The 22,085-nt window shown below is 39.5% G+C and overlaps 1 protein-coding gene across 5 annotated transcripts in view; it reads right to left on the reverse strand.

Annotated features, from left to right (window-relative positions):
- The window catches only part of RBMS3 (RNA binding motif single stranded interacting protein 3), a gene marked incomplete at both ends in the record, with an annotated part of 435,160 nt that overhangs the window by 51,000 nt on the left and 362,075 nt on the right, over positions 1–22,085 (reverse strand). For 3 of the 5 annotated variants that reach the window (XM_080338490.1, XM_080338487.1, XM_080338486.1), the window contains 3 exons: positions 8,303–8,353; positions 10,973–11,069; positions 19,814–19,860. In XM_080338490.1, coding sequence (XP_080194616.1) covers positions 8,303–8,353; positions 10,973–11,069; positions 19,814–19,860 — 195 coding nt within the window. Of the gene's footprint in view, positions 1–8,302; positions 8,354–10,972; positions 11,070–19,813; positions 19,895–22,085 lie in introns of all 5 variants that reach the window. The other 2 variants (XM_080338488.1, XM_080338489.1) reach the window with 2 other exon arrangements.

Below are 22,085 nucleotides of genomic sequence, written 5' to 3' on the forward strand. Positions count from 1 at the left end.
TAGAAGAAAGATGTTTTCTCCAAGGTCACACAACAGATCAGTGGCAGAAGAAAAAGTATCTGTCACTAAGTGCTCTAAGTCTATCCGCATCCTCTGAAACCAGTGCAAGGAAAGGCAAGCTCGAGTCAAAAAGGAGCTTGAGCAATGTTGAATATAGCTATATTTTACATTCATAGCTGAACAAGTATGCAAGACTTCCACTTGGAATTTTCTTCCAGTAACAGTTGAATCCTCTGCGACAAAAATCTGTATGAATACCATATTTTCAAAAATAGTAATACAATAATTAACTCCACAGTTTACACCTTGATTCTCACATGCCCCTTCCCTTCTCAGTTGTATATAAAAGAATATTTTATCAATAGTGTAAAACCTGACTTGATCCTTCACTAGCAGGAATTCACATTTACAGCTTTGGCAGGCTGTGCCAGTCTTTATAACTCTTATTTTGGGGTCATTACAGTTACAGTGCTGCCCGATCATCACTCTAGTTGTGTAACACTGCTGCTCCTCCATACCGCTCTTCTGGGTTCACAGGGTTGTTCCCTTCTCCAAAAAGGCCTTGTGCCTCAGTTGTAACAGAAACACTGATTTTCTGCAGTGCGGGGATGCAGTTTGGGAAGCCGAAAGGAGATCCAGGTCCCTTTCCGCTGGAGAACTGTCCTGCAGCAACAACCTCTATCCTTAACTGCACTACAGAAACAAGAACCACATCTCCGTCATGGGAAAGGTACCCACTACTGTGTGCAGCAGGCACCCACAGTAGATCATTCCCAGCCTTGTCACCAACTGGTGTGAAACCTCTGTGCTCCTGGAGCACAGAGCTTATTCAAAGCTTTTTGCTGCCTGTGGCAGATGAAAATTGTTGCCTTTCCTTTCCACCCTCCCAGGACTTGCACGTTCGGCAATTGTACTATACCACCAGCTGTGTTGCAAGAGGGCTTGTGTCCCACTTAATACCTGCATATCATCTTATTTAAGCCAGCGTAGCAGAGCTCTCACTGCAGATGCTGGATAATATTATCATCAATTGCAGACGATGGACATTGTTACCAGGCAAAAAATTAGAGATGGGCCAGGATAGAGGATAAATTTCAGAAGATTGTAACATATATACATCCCATGCCTCTCTAGTTCACAGCACACATATGCATGTGTAACCATAATGCAATACATACGGCAAAAATATTTGATGGTGAGCTAAACTGAGAAGTCATCTGACAAATTTATATCACATGTTTACCTAATTCACCACTTTGCTGAGCCCATTACTTTCTGCATACTCATTAATCCAACTCTTGGCCTATAATTAATACCATGTGCTTGCACAGTCCATCGCTCTCTCCTGATCCCATCACATTCTGCCTGCTTATTAATCTACCACCTGGACAATAACTAACTTGACCAGTGCTAAACAAATGAGGAATTTTTGGTCAAAATGACAAACATGATATATGAACCTTACAGTGGGTGTTCAGGTTTTTGACTTGGTGTAAATTTAAAACTTGATGTAAACGCAAATCTACATGCAACCAGAAATGTTACCTATATTAGATGAAATAAATAAAATACTAGTGATTTTCAGTCTTAGTTGATGTACATGAAGTTGGAAAAGTTAAAACAGACTGCAGGCTTTGTACAAAATTAGAGATTGATTTTTTTTAAAATGCACTACATTCTTCCACAGAAGGTACTCTAATGTCTATTGATTAATAACTATCTCTTAAAACAACAGCTCCCTTTGATAAACTTACTGCTTTTAAACAGCTGTTGTGTTAAGATTTTTCTTGACAATGAAGACTGACGATAAAGGTTGCATCTCTTCTGTTAAAAATAAATCAATATTCCATAACTTCAACCAGAATTTCCTGGCTTCAGAATCTCTGGAGTACCTCTCAGATTTAGTGTCGGCCTCCTTCTTTTCCAAATATCTTTTCCATTTACTTTATAGATTTGTATAAAATACACAAGATATGTTTTTTCCACTGATGTAAACGTATTTAAAAAAAAAAATCTTAGACTGATGGTTTATCCATTTGGTATTCATACTATCTGTAGAATATCTGAAAGAAGAGAGAATTTTACTAGAACTGTTAAGCCTTTTCAGGATAAGACAGCAAAGCACAAGTTCCTCAAATGCAAGAGTTTGTCTACTGGAAATGCTTGTGGTTCTTCCAGCCATGTTTTCTAAATGAATCCATATGTGGTGTGTCTTGCTGACATCACAAAAAATGTCCAGTTTCACTAGGGGACTCTAGCAGAGTGTCTGAAGATGTTGAAAGTCTAACTTGGATATGTCTTTTTCTGCCATTCATAATGTTTCTTATTAATTTCTACAACAGCAGAACAAATGACTGCAGCAATACTTTGATACAATTCCAGAAGAGCTGTATAATCAAATGTACAAACCCCTACACTTGAGTACGGAATATAAGTTGAGTGAATTGCTCGCACCTATTTCCCTTTAGAGGTGTGAGTTGGTTGAGCTCTTCTGTCCTGGGTACTCTCCTTAACATTACAGCACCTGGCACTAAAGAGGGTTGGTAAGTGTGTGCTCAGCTGAGGCTGAAATAACCAATTTAGTACCACGGAGACAACCGGTATCTATGGTGGGTGCTGGGTGAGAGGCAGGCAGAAATGACCTCATACAAGCCTGCCTGTCCCAAAGGAACATTGCCAATTACTGTCTTGATTATCAGAGTTATAGATTTGGCAGTTCTTGATTTTCTGCCTCGGGAAACACTGGAATTAAAATTGTTCAGCAGAACTTTGGCATTGGCATTCGGTTAGTTATTTCAACCTCTAAACTCTTTAGCCTTAAAAGTTCAAGTAAGTTCATGTTCAAAGGATCTCTTAAAAATACACAGCTAAAAGTTAAAAGACTAGCTGGAGATTCCAATTTCTAAGGATTATTTCCTGTTTACTTTTCATACCAGCCAGCCAAACTCTCACATTTCATCTTGGAGACAGGACTCAACTGTCTACAGAGGACAAACTTTGTTCCCTTGCACTCGACCAGGCAAATGCAAGATGGAGTCCTGGCTCTATTTGCTAAAAAGGTAGAGCAACAATCGAGAGGCAGAGAAAGGCATTTTGGGAGAGGGACACTGAACAGAGCACAAGGAACTTCTTTGTTCAAGAGTGGACGAATCAAAACACTGAAACTGCTGTGGTATTTTGGGCATTATCCAAAACAACAGAGCTGCTAGTGAGAAAATGAAAACTGATATATTTCAGTTGGACAGTTTGTACTTTTTATGCTACATTCATGCACGACAATCAAAAGGCAAGAATTTGGAGTCCTTACTAAGCCTCACTTCTCACCAAAGCAGAGGTTTTACACTTCTCATGAAATAAGAACCATTCTTGTTGTTGCTTTTAAAGACAGACAGAGTCCATTCAGCCATAGGCCACAGGAAGAAAGACAGAAAAAAATAATAAGGGCATTTGTTAAGACATTGACCTTTCTAAAAGGGCTATAAGGGCTTGAGAAACATCCAGAAGATAAGTTCTCTGCAAAGCACTTTATCATGATCAATAGTAGGTTTTTCCATATGCTGCGCTGCTTGCACCCTTCATGCTGCCACTGGCATATTCCTCCTGCAGCTATTACGCAGTAACTCTTCCAGACTGATAAGAACATCTATTTGTGCATACACAGGAATTACTTACAGCCACACAGTTTTACTTGCAACTTAGAAGAGGGTAAAAAGAAGGTAAAACCAGTGTGCACATACATGTGCACATAGAATATTTCTTTTAGTTCACTAAAAAAAAAAAAAAAAAAATTGCCATTAAAGAGGAAGAGTACATATATATTATTTGTAATAAAGACTGAATCAAAAAAGTTTTACACAAATGTCATCATTAATAAAAATGAAGATTATCCATATGCGAATTGACTTTAAACAACGTTTTTCAAAGTTTTCCCTGAACCATTAGACAGCCTTCAGGGGCTACAGGAAAAACACACTAATATGGCAAATGTTATAAATCCCTAGAATAACTCTTATCCCATTTATGTTTTGATTCTGTCATCACTATCCATCTACCCTTATCCTGAGGCAGCAATGAAATACAAGACTTGTTTCAAGTAGGGATGAGTGAGCACTGTACTTTGAAAACTACAGTTAACTGAATGGAGCCCATACTGCCATCAGTGCATTAAATGTTATGTCAATGTAAGTCCAAACCCACACTACCCAAACCCACAAGCTCTTCTGGAGCTTGTCATCCAGTACAACTAGTGAGAGGGACCAGGGTTAAGGAACAAAACTGGCAAATTTGAGGCATTCTTACTCAGACACAGTGCAGTCGATATGGCCAAAAAGTGTTGAAGGCTCCATTTACAAAGGGTACTTTTCTCAGAAATGTCTGACTCACACATGAGCCTCAAGGTGAATTTTTCATCATGTTCAAACTCAGTTTTCCAAAACCCTGAAGGCTGTGCAACCACAAAGATGTGGGAGGTTTTAATGTGTGACCCTACTATACTAGTAGAAGAATACTTTAAGACTATTTATTCTGAAACTATCAACCTATTTGATAGTAATTTTCCATGGCTCTTAGTATAAGGCCAGCAAAAACCATTGGTAATAAAAAATAAAAACCCTTTTAAAATTGTATTTTCAGTTGCTCATTGGCATCAACCTATGATACCGAGGTTAAAAGTGACAGGGAAAATCATGAGTAAATTATGATATACCTGCAGAGTCCTTGACTGCCCATCTGACTTTCCTTCATTAGGAAAAAAAAAATTCTGACTGTTTTTTTCTCACAGAATGTCATTTTCGCTGTTATTTGCTTTTAAGGAGATACCAAAAGTAAGAAAACAAACAACACTGAGCAACTGAAAGCATTATATGCAAATATTTTCCAGTTAATATATGTGTTATTGCTGCCTATTAGGGTCAGAGGGTTATCTGGTTGTAGTCTAAAAGCTACTGAAAGAATTGGAGATACCTTTCAATATAGTGTTTTGTTTTTTTTAATCCACCAAGTAAATGCATACAGAATGCACCCATCAGGAAAATGTGGCTGAAATCAATATATAAAAGGAAATAAAGGAGCAACATCTCTGGCATGCCAAGCTACTGCGGGGGCCATCACTGAAGACAGCATGTGGCAGGCAGGGGGCAAAGGAGATGAGCTGGGCAGGCAGAGCAGAGACAGGCACGGGGTGGTAGCACCGTGCCGCACAGCTCTCCCCTCCCAAAACTGTCCTAGTTGTGCACAGCATGCTGAATGAAAAACCTCCTTTGTCTCCTCTACAGCACGGTCCTGCCTATTTTTCGGTCATGAGGGACACAACGTGTGTTAAATTATACATAAATATCAAGTAGGACTTTGTCAGAAATGAAAAGCTAATCATCCAGTAACGTGATTTAGGGGATACATATAATCAAAACAAAGAATTAACCATCAGCATTTGAGCAATTCAAACTGTGCTTTCTGTAAGAGTTCATCCCTGCTCACAAAGTATAATAGAGGCTTAACAAAATATTCTCCTTCCTGGGGCAAGGGGAATGTAATATTTATCTGCGCTGGTTTCCAGTGGGACATCACATACCACAATCAATCATCTCATAAAATATTATGAAGTAAAGCAGTGGCAATTTAGATAATAACATGGCAAACTAAGTTACAAGAAGAAACAAAAAGCTAATCAAATTAGAAAGTTCCCAGTTTCATAAGCTCACAGAGATAGTAAGACTCGTGTCTTAAATACAGCCAACTTTATCGGAATCTTTCCTTCATTATTCTTTAAGCTATGGAGGTGCCTAGAATAGAGTCTATGGTTAGGCCTGAAACTACAGCAAACTTACAATAGACACATATTCTTTATTTTATTTCAAAACAGGCCATTAATTCTGATGCCTCTTGAGTCCTTTGTGTAGTAATTCTCTGACAACTTGTCAGACATTTCTAATAAAGAATTCATCTCTGAATGAAACCTGGGGAATGGTAGTTCTGCCTTTTTGCTTTTATATTTCTCCAGTACTAAATGCCTCATGTCCATTTATTTAAGAACATAATCTTGAGAAACTCATGGGAAAAATCTTTCAGTGAAGAGACTGGAATGGCTACAGACAACACATGGAGGTAACTCACAATGGCAATGACACTGAAACTGAAATGTTACACCACATATCCTCTGTTCCTCTGCTTTTCCACCCACGAGCGCACATCCTTTCATTGACACAACTCTCTGGCTGGCAGCGAACGCAAATTTAACTCAGCATATTGAAGGTGCCACTCACTATAAAAGTTATTTTTTGCTTTACAGCCTTTTACCAAAGGGTAAATACATCCAATTACCACACCAAAACCACCTCTTCTAGTACTGCACAAAAATGTTTTGCTGAACACTGTCAAATAAAACCCAAACACAGATATACACAAAAAACGGCATTGTTAAAATGCTTAGGTTTTCCTTTTAGAGAGGAAGTCTTTCTGCAAGGATCAGAGACTCTTGCTTCAGCAAGTCTGATAACTCATCATATACGCACATCTAAGATTTCTTGTGATCTGCAATTAAATCCAAATATTAGAATACAGGATTGATTTTAACTGTGAGTTAGTTTGATAGTTTGTCTCCCTACAAGCAGCACAGCAGTAGCACTTCTCCAATGAGATGGAAACTTCCACCCGTCCTGGAGAGGTGCAGCATTGCAATGGTGGGAATTGGGCTTCCAGGAGACAGTCAGTCCCACACTATGGTCATTGCCCGGTGAGAGAAAACTGAAGAACTTGTCTCCAAAGAGTTGAGGGATGTAGAAGGGGCCTTAAAATCAGGATGAGAGTCCTGTGCTATTAAATGGGGATGTAGCGTAATTATATCCATGTTTTTGTATAGCTAACTCTCACTACAGGTCACTGTAGTATGAAGTCAAAATATTTGAACACAGATGTGAATAAAAAACAATTCTAAACAATACACCTCTTGCTAGATAGGCCAAAAGACCTGGCCATGAGGCCTACTAGAAAGTTAATATTAGACTAATAACAGATGAGATGTCTAGCAGGAATTAACTTTCAATTGTAGAAAAAAACCTATCCCAGAATTGAGAATTCAACCATGGACAGGGAATTGACGGTTGATTGAGTATCCAGTGATTATTGCCAAATTTTGTGGACATGCTTAACCTAAAGTAAATTTTGCTCATTATAATATCATTTTAATAAAAAAAAAACCCACCTCCTTGTTGAAGGATACTGCCTCCAGGAGAGGAACCCTAATCACTGAGCGTGCGTAGTAAGAATAATGTTATATAACTTGTATGCAAATATTGTAACCAAGCAGCCCTACAGTGCTGTCCTGAAGGTGTGTGTATAGGAATAAGTTTTTGTATAAATGACTAAGACTTTTGTATTGCTGGTATGCTATTTTAATCTAGCATCGACTTATACCACTCTGTAATAAAACCAATATGTCATCTCTGTGTGCAGAATTTATCTCAGTTGCATGCACACCAGGTAAAGAACCCTGTTTTAGGGACAACACACCTTAATTTTCATTTTACCCTCCTCATATAAATCAATGTATTGATGCTTGTGAGGAGTACATGTTTGAATTTTGATTAATGATCCCATTAAGTGCATCCATACCTGAGAAACTGATCAAAGGTAGGAAAGCAATTTGTACATAGTGGGATTCAGTATGTTGTTTCCTTCTGGTCTATCTCTAATGTTTAAGTGAAGTGCATTAAACATTCCTATGAGGTAAATAAAAAATCACCTGCACTGCTTCTAATGCATGTTGGCTGAAGTGGAATGTAGCTTTAAGTAGTAGTTATAAATTAATGAAAGATGACAATTTACTCAAGGAAAAACAAAGAGCTGATTGGTCAAATCACAAAGCAGATTCAGATTTGGCAGAGACTCTGTAAGACAGTTGTGCTTTACCCTTTTCCAGTACTTGAAATAAATTACTGAGGCATTGAGGATCCTTTAAAGTATATACAACTACAAAGGACTTTTTTGATGGATAAGCATATAAGGAAGGGCTAACGTGTTGATCCTGGCAATTCAAAGTACGCAGGAATGCAGTTATCTTTCAGTCCCTGAAGCAAGCTTCAGAAGCAACACTTTAGAGCTTGTTATTCTCTTACAATTCTCTTACAATTAGATAACATAGCACCCATCCTCCCCGCTCCTGGTCCATAAGCAGCAAAATCTTTATATCAGAGGGCTCTTGTCAAAGGGAGCAGTTGGCTGCTTTTACATGACCTAGGACTTTAATGGGGTTGACAAGCAAAGGGGGGCTACACTTTTAACCGGATATAAGCAAGTATCCACTTACTGTTGGTTGCATAACATATGGCGGATGAGGCATCCATGAAGTACTCTGGACCTGCATATCAAATACTTTTAATTAGCACAGAAAAGTTTAAAACAGAACTTCAAGATTTACGTGAAAATATTATTTCTATTACAACAATTTTGGCAAAAGACTTAAGTCATTTAACTCAATCCAAAATTCATTTATGCTTCAGAAATTTCTTGACAAAGGAAAAAGCTTTCAAATCTCATTCAATAATGTTTTCTACCAAAGTCAGAAATCTGAGTGACTGCACCACTTCCATGATCCACACTGTTTTCTCTCATAAAGCAACCTTCAATATTCCATGTTGTCCTATTTTTAAATTTGTATTGTTTCCTTTCATCTATCAATATAATCATGAACATGTCACCCAATCAACAGCGGAGGAGACATAAAATGTTCAAAGTTTATATTCAAAAGTATCTGTATGAACTTTTAAAGGTATAACATTTTCAGAGATCTCAGAATGATTTATTCCGTTTTCAGTAAGAACTGAAGATCTAATTCAGAGTTTTTGAAGCTTATTCTAATTGAAAGCTTCTATGGCAAAGCTGGCTTAAGATGTCCCTGCCCACCAGGATCAGCTCTTACCTTGGGCATCATGAGGTCCATTCCCACCAGAACTCTATATGCCTCCCCAAAGTCCTTCTTTGTTGTTCTGCTTTATAACTGACATGTAACAGATTCCATAGATATACCTACTTTATTAACAATTAAATGCATTACAGAGTTCTTTTGTGTTTGTGGTGGTCGTAACACCCTCTTGTGCTAAGCATGATTAGCCCACATGCTACCACAACTCAGACTCAACCCCAAGAACTGTGTATTTCTCCTTCCTTTTTTATCTGTCTGGGCATCACAAAACACAGGAACTACATAAAGATACCACTGTGCCACAGGCATCCATGTGCACCTCACGAGTTATCTCCAGCCTCACAGAGATGGTCATGTGGCATCTCAGACAGAGCACCAGCAGGGATGACTAGGAGAAAACTGCAAGGTCCCAAGTCTGCAGATGCCCTGTGATTTTGTTCATGAAGCAAGTGGTGAGAAATAAGTCCATAATTGTGTGCCTCAAAACATGCTGAAGTTTATCAGAGTAGACTTATTGTTGAAAAGTAAGCTCTGTGAAACATCTTTAGAACCAAACCTATGACACACACGTAAACACACTTCTACCAGAAATTTTGGCTATTGTGAATCTCCCCTAGTTAAAATACATCACAGCTGCCACAGTTTGCTGCTGCTCATTGCTCCCACCCTTGCAGTTCCTCCTCTGTGCCAGGGCAAATGTCTCAGGGCTTATACTGCAAACTATCTACAGAGAATGATAGCGGTAGAAAAAAACAACCAACCAACCCAACCCAACCCAACCAAGCACCAAACCCCAATATTTTTGGTGTGAATGCATCAATCCACGAACTGATGCAATGGTTCAAGCCATGATGGCAGAAGTGAGCAACTGTGGAGCAGTAATAGGAATAAGTAGCTGAGTGGTCTGAATTCAGTGGCCTGAGAAAGAGGGAGGAGGTACAAGTCTCTTAAGCCAGCTTTGCTACTGAGAAAAGCACATGTAAGCTGCACTTGTATGTCTCTGGCACTGACATTTCTTTGGTGTTGCTGAAATTTACTGAATTTATTTCACCAAACCTTTGTTTGGCAAGTATTACACAGCCATCTAAAATGAAATAACACAAAAGTAAAAAAAAAAATAAATTACAAGAATCATTTATCTTTGAAGATCAAGTTTAAAGCACAGTACGTGTAAGCACAGCCTCCCAGAATTAGCCATAAGCAGTAGCTTATAGTCTCAAAAAAACCCCAAACAAAAAAACCCCGAACATTAAGAACAACCCATCATATAGCTTTGCAAGTTTGGGTAGTTTATCTCAGGTAGAACTTGGAACTGGAAGCGCACTGATGCTATAGGACAGAAATAATTGAAATGGGAAAATGTATAGCCAATGGCCAGCTGCAGAGTCAAGTGGTATGTTCCCAGAGAACAGCTAATAATAAAACTATACAACCCAATTTTGACTTCCATGTCTGAAAGCTAGAGCATGGCAATAATTTCCCAGTGGAGATCTGTGAGGGACAGGCTGAAAAGAGAAATTCTGAACAAAACAACGTGTGGGAGACTAAAGAAGGATATGAGGACAGTTATCCTCAACCAACTTGCTTTGTCAGGGATTACTGGATAAAAATGAGCACTTTTAGAGGATGCTGTTCCTGGAGGAAATACAGCTGAGGTCAAAAGGTCAAAATACGATGCAGTCAACATAAATTATAAAAAAGTGCACTTAAAAAAACTTTTGGCTAATGAAGGGGAGCCAAAATGACAGAACATTCCAGTAAGAATGATAAGATTCTGCTGTTGTCAACTGGAAATGAAGCAAAATGCTGTTTACTGGAGAAGCTGATTAAAACATTAAAAAAAAATTGACTTTCATTGCTAGTGTAAACAATGCAGGAAACACTTGAAACTCTACACCAAATGATACCTGAATACTACTAGAAAGCCTTTTGTTAAAAATGTGACTCAAGAGTCCAAGCACTCACACAATTTTCTGTGGTATTTGCTCTGCCTTCATCCACATCCAAAACATAATTAACTGGGAAACACAGTAGACAAGCGCAAATCTGACGTACCTGATATGTAGAGACAGGGGAAGCAGCAATGAATGGTGTGATTGATGTCTGTGGAATCATGCGGTTTGTTGGAATACTGTACGGTGAGGAATAAAATCTGCAATCAAAGAACAAAAGCGAGATTTTTTGAACCTTTTGACTGCTAGGCTCTGACTAACTAAATCACTGCCTCCTGGGTAAAGACAAAAAGAGTCTATACAGGTAATTATGTCCATCTATTTCCAAAATCACAATAAAGAAGATGTGATGGCTCCACTGAACAGATCTCGAAAATGGAAAGGAGGAGGAATATTTACACAAAGCGTATTTTTTTCACTTCAACTAGCACAAATATAGAACTTCACAATACAAGAAGTAATTATCTGAAATGCAAAGACAGCTGATTTTCCAGGGCGCTAGCTAAGGAAAGCAAATTTCTTATGCAATACCAAAGACAATATTACTGATTTCATTTTTACATGCGGTACTGTTTTCTTTTCCAATCTTAATGCTTCAGTGCTGAGAATAACACATTCCATATACATGCCTGAATTCTTTTATAAGGGATGGCTACAAAAAACTCTGGCTGAAATTTTCATATTCATCTAGGCAGAAAGAAAAAAGAAAACCTTCTGGTGAAATGTATCACAAATTATGCCTCTAAATGCCCTAGGCAGCACTGAAAATCTCAGATTTAGTTGTTTTTATTTCCACTGTTGCATGCTATGAACAAAAGTTCCACCATCTTTTGCTGGATGGTAATAAATGTTACATTCCTTCTCCTTCCCTGTGGGTTAATGATTATTGATAAAATTATCACTTGGAAAATATTGCTACTAGTGGATCATGTAAGTACTTAATATGTGTGTGCTCATAAAGATTTTTGCATTTCTCCTTTTTTCAGTTTTAACTGCAAGCCAGAAAAATACAATTCCTTTAAAAAAAAAAAGAAAAAAAGAAAAAAAGAAAATAATGTTTATGGTCTTGCAGCTGTCAAAATGCTGATATTTTGGATTCTGAGAGGAAGAAACACTCCTGTGCAGTGTTCTCTTGTCTGATACATAGTGTGCAACAATCTCAGGAGTACCAGAAGATTTGACACATATGCTCTCTCTGTAATAGTGAAGTGGATTACACTCCCTGTCATTTCTTCCCTTTTCTTCCCCCTCCCCACACTGAGGCAATCAACAGTAGCTTTCCATGAGAGCCACACAACAAAAAAAAATCATTACTTGTGTTTAAACAAGTGCTCTATTTCCTGATCGCCCTGGCATCCCGCATTTACCACTAATCAGTCTAGTTCAGACTAGATGCATTCATTCTGGATGCAGGCTCAAATAACCACTGATTTCATCCAACCAATTGCCTCGGAAAAACAGGCTGCCACATTGCAGGTTGGGTGGAAGCATTCAAAGTTAGGAGGGGAGAGGGAGACAGAGAAGCAATCATTTGTTCTCTCTATTCCAAACAAGATTTCAAAATGCCAAAAGCAGCAGGTGGCGTCTGAGTGATTTTTTTGTTTAATAGAAATATATTGCTATTTTAGGAACATTTATCTGCCCTTACAATGCTCGCACAGAGACTATTATAAAACTGTGCCTTTGCCCAATTTTGTGTATATCCTATTATGAGAATTTAGAGGCATTTGTATCCCACTGCTTGTATCAAAGATTAAGTTCATAGAACATTTGAGGGAAGAGGATTTTTACAGCACTAGCTGGGTTCATCTATGGCATTCGCATGATGCATATGCTATCAAAGTCCTGTTACACGAGTGTTCTCCCAGACTAAGGTTAACCAGAAATCACTTTGGCTATGCTGTTGCTAAGCGGATGAACTAAGAAATGCTATGCGTGGCAAATGAAAACAGTCAATGGCAGACTGATAGAATTCACTCTATAGGTAAAATTTATAATAGAAATACATATAAACCACTTCAACTGAAGGAGAGCATAAAAACAAACCTCTTTTGAAAAAACAACACATTTTTGTTCATTCTGTTCTTATTCTGTCTATCAACCAGGCATTGATAATGCACTCATACCATGTATGAACTGCTCGGACAAAGATGAGTGCAAAGGACAAACAACTTTCCATTTGAAAGTAGTGCTGACTCTTTGGAATAAACTCTCCAATAAATTCCAGTAAATGTGACCAAATTTACAGAAAATGTGTGCTAAGCCAAGAACTTGACAGACAGATAACCATTTCAGTTTCAGCTTAGAGATGCAGTTATCTGAATAGTACATAAGCTTGTAGAATATACACTCTGGTAATGTGAAAAATACAACCCTTCCAACACACCTGCCAATACCATTTATCTGTCACAGTTTCGAATGCTCTCAAATAAGCATCAAATAAAACATACTATCAGGACACTCAGCTATATTGTGAAAATGCATGCACCAGAGCATCAAAGAAGAGAAGGAAACCTGACACAGCAAATGAAAATGTGAGAAAATCCAGTTCATGTATTTCAATTTTAATAATAATAAATCAAGTTTAACAATCTGAGTCACTGTGACAAGCTGTAGGTCAAACAGGAATCCCTTACACCCAGAGACATAGGCTTGTCTTCCTGCGCAGCGTCACCTGTGCCCAAAGGGATCCGAAAAAAGGACGTGGATGTCTCTGCCATGTGTGGAGTACAGTGGTGTGATGAGGACAGAGGTGTCCTTGCTGGGGACAGACTCAAGTGGAGACCATGCCAGGTGTAGAATGCTCAACCTGCCACAGTTGTGAATCCATGCACTGCCCCACAGGGCCTCCTTACAGAGAGGGCTCAACATGCTCTCACCCATGGGACACAGAGGCATCTCCCCAAATTCCCTTTACATACAAACAAGCTAATATCCTAATACGTAATTGGTACAAGTGGCATGCTGGGGACATAATAAATGAGTCCTGCTGTAAAGCCTACAGCATGCCAACAAGATCTGCAGCTGCTGACTTTGCTGTATTTGATCTTCAGTTTTCCTTTTTTTTTTTTCTTTTTAATTTAGGCTCAAGCAGAAGTGAAATGAGGTGGAAGATGCATGTTGTAAGTCTAAGGGAATACAGGATTCTCACCCATCAGAATATGTACATCAGAAAGAGATATGAACTATACTGGCTTTGACTAATTTTAGATACATTGTTCAATTATGGCCCCAAGTTTCCTGGCATTAAAATGTACAGTGTCTGGTACAGTACTTTGAGAGATGGAATCTTTGTGGTGGTTGATCTGTGGGTTCTGAGAAGAGCTCTCCGGATGGCTCAGCTGCATTTTCCACAAATGCAGTTTGTATATTAGTCTGTGCTGTTTTTTGCAGGTGTGAGCCAGTGTCCCTGCTCCTCAGCTGCAGTTGCTTTGCTAGAAGCAACAGCATAGAAAGGCAGGTGGCTGGGATGAGGCAAAATGGACATTGCCATTGTATTGAAAATAGAACTTTTCAGCACACCCAGAGTCCATAACCACAGGGAAAACTCATAACTAGGAGGCAAAAAGATATTCCTGGATGCTCCTGAAAAGGGTTTATAAAGGGCTTCAAAGAAAATGCTTTTAAGAGACACTAAAAACAATCACATTCCCAGTACACCATCATGCACACATAAGCAATGCTTTAAGAACAGTTTTCTGTTGCTTAACAGGCAAAGCACATACTCCCCTCCTCCATCAACCCTCCCTCTGCATTTGGGGACTGCATTATCTGTAGCGTCTGGTCGCTATTTCCCTGCCAAAAAATAAACAAAAAAATCCATATGGTTCCCATCCTATGGGGGAATGTGCAAGCTTCCACACAGAATCTGCACAAGAGCAAGACCCTATTTGCACTGCAATAAACACCATTTGCTCATGCATCATGACTGCAGGCAGTACTGAAAAAGTTAGATTCATAAATAGTATCCTGGGGCTCACATAATGTAAGAGTATTACCAAGCGTTATCAAGGCAGCAATTTTCTGTTGCAATAAGCCAGAATCAGATGTTTGAGATGAAAAAGACCTATCTGAATATTGAGCCCATTGGCCAGCAAATGTGCAATATAGTCCCCCAGATATCAGATATTAAACTGATACAGTACATTGCAATCTTAGTCAAATGGCCACGAGGACTCAAGCCTCAGGAACATTCTAAATGAGCATCCTTACAGTGCAAGTACAAGAGCTCTATTTTGTTCTTTGTATGAGTGCATTAAACCACTAAAACAGTATTAATACCACACATTGAAAAATCAATAGCATATTACAACAGGCACACTACTCTCCTCCCAAAAACCTGAATGCCTTTGTAAATGCAATTCAGAAAAGGCTGATTATAAAACAAAAAAGGCACAGAGAGAGTGGTAGAGGAAAAGAGCTTATCTGCTGCAGTGTTTGGTTACCATGTCTTCAGTAATTCATACTGCAATGCTATGTATACTACAGGCTGGATTCTCAACTCCATTATACCAGTTTTATGCTGATGTAACTCCACTGGATGCTTAAACAGAGTTACATGGGCATAAAAACAATATAATGAAATGGAGAATCAAGCTTTACAACATAATAGACTCAGTAGAAAATTATCTATTCCTTTGTGGGGAAAAAATCTTAGCTTTTTAGTGAAAGCCTCTCAGTCTCTTTTGTTTTATTTCTGCCATAGATTTTCAAGGCAAATATGCAGTTATACAGTAATAAAACCAATAGTACTACACCATGAGCAATGAGAACCCACCTTTTCATTTGGACAACATACAAGAATCCAGATTTTTCCCTGAGGTTTGGTTATGTGCCAACTGAAAACCTAATATAATCCATGCTTCTTAAGGAACTTTGGGTTTTAAATACCACCCTGTGAAACCTGCAGAGACACGTGCCTAGTAGGCTTCCATCCTCCATATAATCCTGCATGGACTTCGCAACTTGCATGCATCACAATGCATCTATCAACCCTATGAGGGACTAATAGACATCAGCATATGCAGTCAATCTTTCTTTTTAAATTTTATTGGTAATTCATACCTCACCTGAATCTTCACCTTGGCTTGGGTATCTCCAGCATCAGTGTCACTAAGCTACACACTGATGGGCACCTGGAGCACTGAGCAACTCATGCTTATTGCAGCATACCAACAAGTCCTCAGCTGTGTGCAGGGTCAATATCTGCTTAACCTGACCCCTGCACCAAACAGGCCTGCTACGAGGAAGAGGCTTTTGTTTTAGAGACCTCTGGGTAACATTGCTTCATGCAAACCTTAACAGCTTCATCCACCTTACTGCCAAAGCATCACGCAGCATGTTACCCAGAGGGTGAGTATGGGCACAACACCAACATGAGGGGGCTGCCAGCAGGGGCTTTGTGCTCCCTTCCAGACTCTCCTCAGTGTGAGGAAGACCAATGTGTTTGTCTAACGCCACTTCACCCATGCTTAAGTTAACTTGTTTTATTTTATGGTGTTTAAGAGCCTTTAACTCTCAGCATGGCCGTGAACTTGCTACGAAACCCGTGTCTTGTACCTGTGAGCAACAAATTGCATTTGCACATTTTACAGGGAAAGCATCAAGGTGCTCCCAGACTTGGCTAAAATAAAACCCATGGGATAAATTTTTATTGTACTTGCAAGGAGAGAGGCTTATGAAAAATAGTAAAAATTTATAACTACAGGATATGTAGAGACTATTATGTGAATGCCTGGGGAGCTAAAAAGAAACTGTGTAACCAAAGGGTCCTGGTGATCATCAGGTGACCGCAATTTCAAGATGCAATCAAGGGATGGAACAACAGCTGTATAACTTTTGGTGGACAAATTGATTTTTGTGCATAGTAAGAGCTTCTCATGATACTTCATGCAATCAAGATCTCACCATAAGTGCATTTTGAATGAAATGGTTTTGTCCTGATGAAACTGAAAATATTTTGACACTCTAGAAAGAAGAGATATGTCAAAACAGTAATCGTCACTTTTAGAGAGATATCCAGTGCTGTAGTTTATTTCATGCCTTACACATAAAAGAACATTTAAAAAACAGCAGAGTTGAAATTCTCCCATTGAGTACTATTTATCTTCCCAAAGATCACCGATAGTGTGTTCAAACAATTGAGTGACAAAACCATCTGAGCAGCCTGAACACCTGAGCAGCATGGGTACTCTCTGATACAAATAATGGCTGATTCTGAGATAACCTTCATAATTTCAAGAAAATTATTCTTGAAGTAAAATGACATTAATCTCAAAGAATCATTCGATTTACAGTTTCCAAAACATTCACGCAACTGACATGCAGGAATTCCTTTGAAATAAAAGGCAGTTGTCCAGGTGAAAACCAAGCGATCAGGCCCAGTTGACTCAAAGCTGGCAAATGTGACAACCATCTACAAGAAGGGCCAGAAGGAGAATCCAGAGAACTACAGACCTGTCAGTCTAACCTCGGTGCTGGGCAAGGTCATGGAGCTAATCATTCTGAGTAACATCATACGGCATATACAAGAAAACCAAGCAATCAGGCCCAGTCAACATGGGTTTATGAAAGGCAGGTCCTGCTTGACCAACCTGATCTCCTTCTATGACAAGGTGACCCACCCAGTAGAGGAAGGAAAACTGTGCATGTTGTGTACTTAGACTTCAGTAAAGTCTTTGACACCATATCCCACAGCATTCTCCTGGAGAAACTGGCAGCTCATGGCCTGGATGGGTGTACTGTGTGATGGATAAAGAAATGGCTAGATGGCCGGGCTCGAAGAGTTGTGGTGAACAGAGCCAAATCCAGTTGGTGGCCAGTCATGAATGGTGCTCCCCAAGGCTCAGTATTAGGGCCAGTTCTGTTTAATCTCTTTATCAATGATCTGCATGAACGGATTGAGTGCACCCTCAGTAAGTTTGCAGACAACACCAAATTGAGTGGGAGTGTTGATCTGCTGGAGGGTAGGATGGTCATGCAGAGGGATCTGGACCAGCTGGATCATTGGGCTAGGGCCAATTGTATGAGGTTTAACAAGGCCAAGTGCCAGGTCCTGCACTTGGGTCACAACAACCCCAGGCAGCGCTACGGAATCGGGGAAGAGTGGCTGGAAAGCTGCCTGGCAGAAAAGGACCTGGGGGTGTTCATTGACAGCTGGCTGAACATAAGCCAGCAGTCTGCCCAGGTGGCCAAAAAGGCCAACAGCATCCTGGCTTGTATCAGGAATAGTGTGGCCAGCAGGACCAGGGAAGTGATCGTCCCCCTGTACTCAGTGCTGGTGAAGCCGCACCTCGAATCCCATATTCAGTTTGAGGCCCTTCATTGTAAGAAAGACATTGAGGTGCTGGAGAGAGTGCAGAGGAGGGTGACAAAGCTGGTGAGGGGCCTGGAACACCAGTCTTAGGGAACTAAGGCTGAGGGAACTGGGGCTGTTTAGCCCTGAGAAAAGGAGGCTAAGGGGAGACCTTGCCCTCTACAGATACCTGAAAGGAGGTTTTACCATGGAGAGTGTTGGTCTCTTCTAAGTAGCAAGTGACAGGACAAGAGGAAACGGCCTCAAGTTGCACTAGGCGAGGTTCAGATTGCATATGAGGAAAAAATTCTTCACAGAAAGGGTTGTCAGGCATTAGAACAGGCTGCCCAGGGAAATGGTGGAGTCACCATCCCTGAAGGTGTTTAAAAGGCATTTAGACGAGGTTCTTAGGGACATGGTTTAGTGATAGAGTTAGGTTAGACTCAATGATCTTGAGGGTCTCTTCCAATTGAAATGGTTCTATGATTCTATGAAACACTGGTGGATTATGAACTAGTGGTGGTTTTATTTATAGCCTAGAATGTGTTACCAACTGGAAGTATGATGATGGAGGAGAAAGATTTGTTTGGGAGGTCAGAAGAGGGTAACATAACTAGAGGATTCTGAAATCACAACTATGCAAAAAACTATCTTTTTTTCTGCGTTGCTCTGGTTTGGCTTCTTCCTGCATTGCAATATGACAAGTCCTACAAAGCTACTGCATGTAAAAGGCAATTAAGCAAAACATACCGAATATTATAATTTTTTTTTTTTAAACTAGTGAGAATGTTAGCTTTTTTCCTAAATGCTTTCAGTTGCAGTGCCCTAACAAATATTTAACAAATAATTCTCATCCTGTATCAATATATTCTCCCCTTCAGCTGAAGAACGTGGACAGAAGTATGCACAGAATTTGATGATCATATCACACATCACTTTGATCAAAGAGTTCAGGGTTAAACCTCCTGTTTCTATTCAAATTGTTGTTAGCCTCCCTGAAAGGAGAGCTAGATTTCAAGGCTCTGTTTTTGTAGCTCATGAAATAATTGGAAATGTAATCATTTGACGATGTAACTTCTCTGGTAAATTTGAAAAAAAAGCTACAATTCTTTGTGTTGGCAAACCGTAGTTGAGAAATGAAGAAGAGTGTTGCTCTTGTTTTACCCCTAAGTCACATCTACTTACACACTAATTTAAGGCTTTCTCCCTGTTTGGCATTTCTATTCAGACAATGCTATGGCAACCAGCCAGCTTGTAGAGAGAACCCCACATGAAGTAACAGCTCTATTATCCAAAATACACTGGAATCTTCAATGAGTATTTTAACAAAAGCAAAGTCAGTAAAGCGAAACTTCACTGGTTTCCATTTCATGACAGAGAGGGATTAAGAAAACATCCACTAGCATTTGCCAAATAGAGATGGAAACTATTAGGAAAAACAACTTCCCATTCAAATGGATATTACAAACAAGAGGGCATAAAAACAAAAGAGAAACTAAAAGAAGAACTTGACAATATAGCACTACATGCCTCAGACAAAATATGACTGAGTGAATTTGCTTCTGAATAGGTTTCAACACAGAAGAAGAAAACAGAAGATGGCATTCAAAATAATCTTTAAAAAGGCATAAGAAAACATGCATTCCTTACCCGTTCTGTATAGCAGCTGTTGGATCATAAGTCAAAGCCATGCCAGCCTGCATATAGTTAGGGAAGAAAAACAGATTTTTACTATTACTGCAGAAAAAAAAAAATTAAAAAGGAAAAATGGAAAAAAGACATTAAACATATTTTAAGGCATTCTGAATAAAAACTGAATGCAACTTAGACGGAAATCTAAATTCTGCAGGGAAGCTCAGATGGCTCAAAGCAGCACGGACAGATTGGCTACCTCCCCTGCCTGAGAGATCCCTGAGAAACAGATCTGTTCAGTATGTTGGTTGTCATTTCTCCATAACATTTAGGCCAAATGGTGCTTCTGTTGCACCAGTAGCAGTTAACAACTCCACTGAGATCAATGCATTTGATTGCACACTATAATAAGACAGGGCCAAATCCTGCTGTTGCCTGTGAGACAGGTAGCTGGTAAATATTCTGAAGCCAACTTCATGAGAGCTTCTGGGGAAGGAGTCTCATCTTTCCAACAAAGGCCACACCTTGTGTGACCCCAGACATCTACCATTTGCCTGGGTTGCCACTTCTATTTATAGTGACTTCATTACCATGAAACAAGAAACAAAAAGTGGGCTGTGAAGCGGAAAAGATCAACAAAACCAAACAAGTACTTGAGCTTTTGAACAGGGCTTTTAAAATACTTCAGAAGTCTGGACAGCAAAAGAATTTGTTAAGGGGCTACACGGAGCCTTTCAACTGCTGTTCACCACCAAGCAGATGGTGACCTGTGTGAAAGGTTTTGGCAGTGTCAAAACAGCATCCACTTAACATTTGTCACCACCACCACCATTAGCAAATACATCCACAGGTACCGCAGGAAAGGCAGGGAGAGAGCAGAGCTGGAATTTCCTGCTCTACCTTATGATCCAAGACGGCAGTGGGAAGGACACGCTTTTTCCCCAGCATCCACTTTAAGATGTGGGACTGACAACATTTCCTCTCGCTCACTGCACTTGCTTTGACTTTTTATCTTCCTTATTTATTTTTTTTTTTAATCCTTTTAGTAAAATAGCTCCCAATGTAACACACTGCCAGGAGATGGGAAGACATCTCCCTTTGTGCAGAACTAGAAGGAGAGAGGAGAGGCTCCCATTCCTCAAGGTGCTCTTCTCCCTTTTATAGCAGCTGAAAATGGCCAAGGCACCATCTCATTGCAAGGTACTGTATTTCTTCTCTCCCCTTGTCATACAGACTATACGCTCGTTGCCTGAGACAGGAGACAAAAGGATTCACGTCAAGGACAGGTGCTTTACTAACAGTGCAGGAAGGTCCACACTCCTGGTGGGACCTTTTAAGGGCCCTGGACCCATCTAGCAAAGCACTTTTGAACAATGGCATCTGCTCCCATCCAGATGGCTGCTCAGAGAGGTCAGGAAAGCATTGGGGCTTGGATGGCTCCTATGCAGGCAGGTGAGCAGGTAGCGTAAGTGCTCTGGTGACAAGCAAGCAGAGAGCGGGCAGCACTCCTGGAAGAGCCAGGTTAGCTCAGCAGCTGCACACTGGTCTAAGAGGAGACGGTCTAAATTTCCAGAGGCCAAAAATAATTTCTGATCCAAAAGGGTAGGTTTCACACTACGTTGTGTAGCCAAAAAAAAAGGTCATGTCATTATTAAAATTGTATATTTTTCCTCATTATTCTTCTAAGCAGATGCTAGGGCAAATGCTTTGCTTATTAAAAATGCCATTGTTTTAATAAAACATGTACTATCTGTCAAGCAAAGGATAATTCAGGGGACCAAGGCAAAGAACACATGGTTATTTTTTAAAAGCACATTCATTTCACACACACACGAATGGCTATTTCTGCAACTCCAGTCACTGCTAATTTTGATGTAGAAAATAAATGAGTTTAGAAAATCATAGAAGGATGATCTACTTAACCTGTTTTTATATTCTTATGTCTTATACATTCTTAGCATATTATATCGTTTGGTAAGGTTGCATTAAGTACTAATGGAAAAGCACACAGTTCATCCCAAAAGAGAGCCTATAAAACTTTAATATAATAAATATTTTTTTGTCTGCAATGCATTTTCCTTTCTCTTTTCAACACTTGTAAAATTTGTTATTGCTCTCTTTCTATATTTCTGCACTTGTAAAGACAACTTAAATAGCATGTCAAAGCCCTAGAGGGACAGAATAACTAATTCTAACAATTTCTGTAAAAAATTCAAAATAGCAAGGTATTTTCTATAAATCAAGGTGTTGACATTTTAATATCTCATCACGCAACTACTCAAGACCAAGA

The sequence above is a fragment of the Nesoenas mayeri genome (assembly GCF_963082525.1).
Source record: "Nesoenas mayeri genome assembly, chromosome: 2".
Lineage (NCBI taxonomy): Eukaryota > Metazoa > Chordata > Aves > Columbiformes > Columbidae > Nesoenas > Nesoenas mayeri.